General features: G+C 63.6%; 1 protein-coding gene across 1 annotated transcript in view; it reads right to left on the reverse strand.

Annotated features, from left to right (window-relative positions):
- CNOT3 (CCR4-NOT transcription complex subunit 3) overlaps nt 1-2,226 on the reverse strand; it is an 11,545-nt gene extending 9,319 nt beyond the window's left edge. The window contains exons 1-6 of the mRNA XM_015561654.1: nt 1,868-2,226; nt 1,694-1,761; nt 1,377-1,451; nt 1,148-1,237; nt 967-1,095; nt 782-877 (exon numbers count right to left, since the gene is read on the reverse strand). Of these exons, the coding sequence (XP_015417140.1) occupies nt 782-877; nt 967-1,095; nt 1,148-1,237; nt 1,377-1,451; nt 1,694-1,761; nt 1,868-1,892 (483 nt within the window). The 5' untranslated portion in view covers nt 1,893-2,226. The remainder of the gene's footprint in view (nt 1-781; nt 878-966; nt 1,096-1,147; nt 1,238-1,376; nt 1,452-1,693; nt 1,762-1,867) is intronic.
- Between the last annotated feature and the right edge of the window lie 2,820 nt (nt 2,227-5,046).

Below are 5,046 nucleotides of genomic sequence, written 5' to 3' on the forward strand. Positions count from 1 at the left end.
CAAGGGAAGTGAGTGTGTGCACACGACCGTGTGCATGTGTGCGGTGCGGGCGGGGGCAGGCTCCGGGGCGCCCCTCCTTGCACAGGGTGGGAACTGCACGCTGAGCCTCCTCCACTTAAACCACCGCCCAGGCAGCAACTCCATCATCGTAGTTGGGTCCAGCCTTTCCTTTCAACACCACAAGTCAGCCTTTGCTTACAATGTTATCAGCTCATGGCCCACCCGCACGCAGACCCTCGCTGACTGGAACATTACTCAGCACGTGGCTCTGGCCCCCTCCGAGCCCGGTCCCCAGAGCCCTCGGCTCTCACACCTCCCACACCGTGTCTGCACCTCCGTCTGGCAGGCCAGCCCCGCGCCGGCTCCGAGGGCAGCTCTGTTCCCTGTGCTGCCCATGCCAACAGCAGGGTCTGCACCCTGCGAACTCACAACCTGCATCCTGGCTTCTGGAGCCCGAGGCCCGAGCCTCCGGCCGTCCCAGGCCTCACTGCTCCTCGGCCGCATGCACTGTCCCTCCTGCCTCGCCTGCCTGTACCCAGTCCCCTCCTGGGGACCCAGGGCTGCAGCTGCTGGGCCTCCCACCCCGGCCCGACAGGTCTCACACTGTGCGACCCAGGCAGAACTCTTCCCCTCCCCCCACTGCTCCTCCTCCTCACCAGACCATTCACCCAGAAGGCACTGGGCCTGCCTCACCTCCTCCCTGCACCAGCCCAGTCAGCTAGGCCCTGACTCCACCAGCCAGCCCACCCCACCCCACCCTCAGGGTGCCGGCCCCACTCACATCCTTGTCGCCCTTCTTCTTGCGCGTCTGCACCGACAGCGACTCCACTTCGCTCTCAAACTGGTCCACCTGCATGTTTAGGGTGTCGATCGTGTTCTGGGGGAGGAGGAAAGGCGGGGTCAGCCAGCGTCCCCTGCGATGCCTGGGGCAGGGCCCCGAGGTCACCTCTTCTCGGCCTGACTCACCGTGAGCCACTGGCCGACCTCCTCCTTCTCCTTCTGGGCGGGGTCCACCTTCTGCGCCAGGCCCAGGCCCTCCTTGCTGTAGGCTTTGGTTTTGGTCTCTCGCTCCACGACCTTGACCCCTCCCCTCCTCTTCTCAGGACCTCGGGGCCCTCCCGCCTCAGAGGCCAGGCCCTGCTCCTACCGTCTCAATGAGCTTGCGGTTGTCTATGAGCTGCCTCTTGTCCTTGATCTCGTTGGACGCTACCCATGTCTTGATCTGGTCCCTCAGCCGCTGCAGGGAGAAGCCAGACAGTCAGACTCCTCGGCACCCGGGCACCGAGGCCCCGGCCCTCCTCTGCCTGGGACCCAGCAGTCCACTCTCCCGTCCCACCACCCTCAGGACACAGGCGTCCCGGCCCCCAGCCCCTCACTTGAAGCTTCTTAATCTCCTTCTTTAGGTCAGCCTCATACTTTTCTTTCTGGTTCGCGTTGGCTGCATTGTGGAGCTGGGGAGGAGAGAACGCACGCCGTCAGCGTGGGACTCGCGGCCCCAGTGCCCACGCCAGTCTGTGCCGGGGACGCTGGGACCCCCCAGGATGGGCTGCCCTAGTGCCCACGTGTCTCTATGTGCCCGGGACTCTGAGGACACCCCCCAACCCATCTCAGAGCTGCTTCCCTCAGTCCTCAGCACCCCCTCCCCAGACACCCTGCTCGCTGGAGACCCAGGTTCGTAGGCCCAGACCAGTACCTTCTGCCAGATGTCTTCAAACTGCTCGACGCCCTCGGACACCTTCTTGAGGCAGCGGTCAATCTCACCTGCGGAAGGAAGGAAGGAGGGAGGGCAGTGAGCGCCTGCCGGGCAGCAGGCACCCAGGAGGAGCTCCGAGGGCCCGTGGCCGCAGGTGTGGGCCGCCACCAGTACCTTGGAGTTTGCGCTTGTCCGCCATCTTCCCTGCCCTATAGGCGCACTCTCTTCATACTCTCGTGGAGACAGACGCTGCTGGGAGAGAGGGGGAAGGAACACACATTTACTCTCTGGTTGGTGCAAACCCAGACAGGAGAGGCTGGGAAGAGGGGCTCAGGGGACGGGAAAGGGAGGAGGAATCTACTATCGATGACAGGACCTGGCCCAGTTCTCCATGCTGCCTCACCTGCCCAGCACAGGCCTGAACTTTGTTAAAACGAGGAAACACAGATACTTTTGTGTACGTGTGACCCAGGAAGTGGAAAATTCCTAGAGTGTGGGGCACCTGGCCCCAGATGACACTCCAACGCCTTTATCAGAGCAGAAAAGGGCCGCGCACACAGCTGCCTGCCGGGACGAAGGTGAGACCTGGAGGCCTCACTTCCTACCGAGGGGTCGGGGACGCAGGGGACTAGCCCCTAACACCCGAGAGGCACCCTCAGCCACGTCGGGAGGCACAGAACAGCTGCGCCCCCCAGAGAAGGGCCGGCACCGAGTGTGTGAGCTGTAAGGGTCAGAGGGGGCGTGGGGGGCAGACACGCCGTAACCGGGCAGCGCTAACCCCCCCACCGACAGGGCTGGGTCCCAAGTAGAAAAAGTCTATCCCAGAGCGATGCTGAAACCAAAGGAGACAACATGCCCACCCTCAGGGACCACAGCCAGAAGGGCCGGGTCTGGGGCAGGCAGCGACCCAAGGGGCCGGGAGGAGAGCTCTGCGGGAGACGAAGGGTGAAAGGGGACCTTCGCCGAGAGGAGCTATCTGCACGCAGGAGGGAGTTACATATCAGAGCATCGGAAATGGAGACTCGGAAACACACACCGCCAGGGCAAGCACCCAGGACTCAGAGGGGCACCTGCACCCTGAAGAACTCGCAGGCACCCCAGGGGGGCTGAGGCCCTCAGGGGTCACCAGGAGCTTTGCCTGGGGGAGGAAGCTACACCTTAGGGCCCGACATCAAGACCAGGGGAGAGCGGGGCCTGGCAGCGAGGGTTACACACGAGGACTCCCGACGCCAGGCTGCCCCCCGAGAGGCGGCCTCTACTGAAAGGCCCAGCGCCCTGGGCTCCGAGGTGGGGGACGAGGAAGAGGGAGCCCTATGCCAACGACCGAGCCTCAACCCAAGCAGTCCCCGCCCACAGGGGGACACTCAGCACCGTCCTGCGGCTGCGCGGACACTCAGCACTCCACTCGCAAAGTGGCCGGAACCTGTCACTCCTAAGTTCACAGTCAGCACTACCTCCCACGTGGCCAGAGAGCAGGCCTCGGACCGGGCGGGGGCCCATAGAGACGGGCAGGCCCCTAACCTCAGGGAGGCCCCCCACAGGGACCCCTCTGCATGGGGGCAGTGGGTGTGGCACCTGGGGCTTGGAGGGCGAACACTGCTCTGCAACAGGCCCAGCCAGAGAACCTGCCACTCTCAGCCCAGGGCCAGCTGACCGGCCAAGGAGGGGCCGAGCCCGACCGCCCAGCGCCAGGACAGGAAGCAGCCGTACAGCCCAGGAGAGGGCCGCCCAGAGGGAACTCAAGGAGCACATGGGGCCCAGACCCCAACATGCGGCTGAGGGGCCCAGAAAAGCCTCTTGCTGCCCAGGGTGGAACGAGAACAGGATGTCACACGAGAGCGCGTGCTCCCTGCCTCTCCCCAGGACGCAGACACCGCGGATGCCCCTACACAAGGTGCTGCACACGCTCCTGGGCAGGGAGGCCGCTCCACCCCCCTGAGGGTCGGAATGCCTGGCAGGGAGGAGCTGACCCCCTAGAGCAGTGGTTCTCAACCTTCCTCATGCCGTGACCCTTTAATACAGTTCCTCATGTTATGGGGACCCCCAACCATAAAATTATTTTGTTGCTACTTCATCACTGTCATGTTGCTACTGTTATGAATCGTCATGTAAATATCTAATATGCAGGATGGTCTTAGGTGACCTCTGTGAAAGGGTCGTTTGACCCTCAAAGGGGTCGCGACCCACAGGTTGAGAACCGCTGCCCTAGAGGGTAGGGACTATAGGGACTGCAGCCGCGAGTCCTGAAGGAGTTGGGAGCCCGGCACCAGGGGAACCAGAGCCCGAGCCCGGGGAGAAGGTTTCAGGCAGAACCTCCAAGGGACACAGCCGAGACCCGGACAGGACATGCGTGACCTGGGCGGCAGCTCCTCCAGAGAAGGGCCAGCAGACAGCCCCGGACACCTGTGCCCTGGAGACCGGGCACTCCAGCGGGCGGGGGCCTCGGCCACAGAGGAACACCCCACACCGAGGTCCCCAGCAAAGGACATACATACGCTCTGGGAATCCTCCCAGACCCCCCTAGGAACTGACCCCCTAGAGCTGCGACCCTTTCATACAGTTCCTCATGTTGTGGGGACCCCCAATCATAACATTATTTCTGTGACTACTTCATCACTGTAACTTTGCTACTGTTTGGATCGTCATGTAAATATCTGATATGCAGGATATATTTTCATTGTTTGCGACCCACAGGTTGAGAACCGCTGGTCCAGAGGCAGGCTCATCCCGATTCAGGAACCAGCGCTGAGGGTGGGCGAGTGAGAAGCTCTCCACGCCGGGAGCCAACGCTCAGGAGATGAAAGGCCCCGACTAAGGGAGCCCCCCGACTTCCCCTGGGGGTGGGGAGAGCTGTCACACAAAGGCCCCAGGAAGAGCAGGGCTGAGTCCAGGGGACGGACACCTAGGCCCCCCCCCCCTCCCCAGGACGAGGACCAGGACGGGGGCCACTGCGAGGTGATGCTGGGAGGCGATCCTGGACCCTGGGGCCCACCTGGGAGAGGGGACACCACAGGACTCTAGTCCAGGGAAAGTGACAACACACAGGGGGTCGCTCCCCCATCCCAGGCTCCTTCCTCCACAGCGAGGAGCCTGAGCCATCAGCGCCGGGCAGACGCACTAGCCCTGCGCCCCTGCCCCTGCCCCTGGGAGGGGGGGCTCAGCAGGGACAGACAGAGGGGCCAACACCCAAGCAGGCGGACCGCCCCCCGGGGAGAAAGCACAGCCCCCACCCCCACCCCAACATCGCACAGGAACCTCATTCCCTGAGGTGCCAGCAGGGTGGGTGGGGGTGAACCCCGGCTCTCAGACTGGGGACACCGAGAGGGTTCTTCGGAGCTGCGAAGCTTACACGT

This window comes from Myotis davidii, unplaced genomic scaffold (genome assembly GCF_000327345.1).
Source record: "Myotis davidii unplaced genomic scaffold, ASM32734v1 scaffold1997, whole genome shotgun sequence".
Taxonomy (NCBI): Eukaryota; Metazoa; Chordata; class Mammalia; order Chiroptera; family Vespertilionidae; genus Myotis; species Myotis davidii.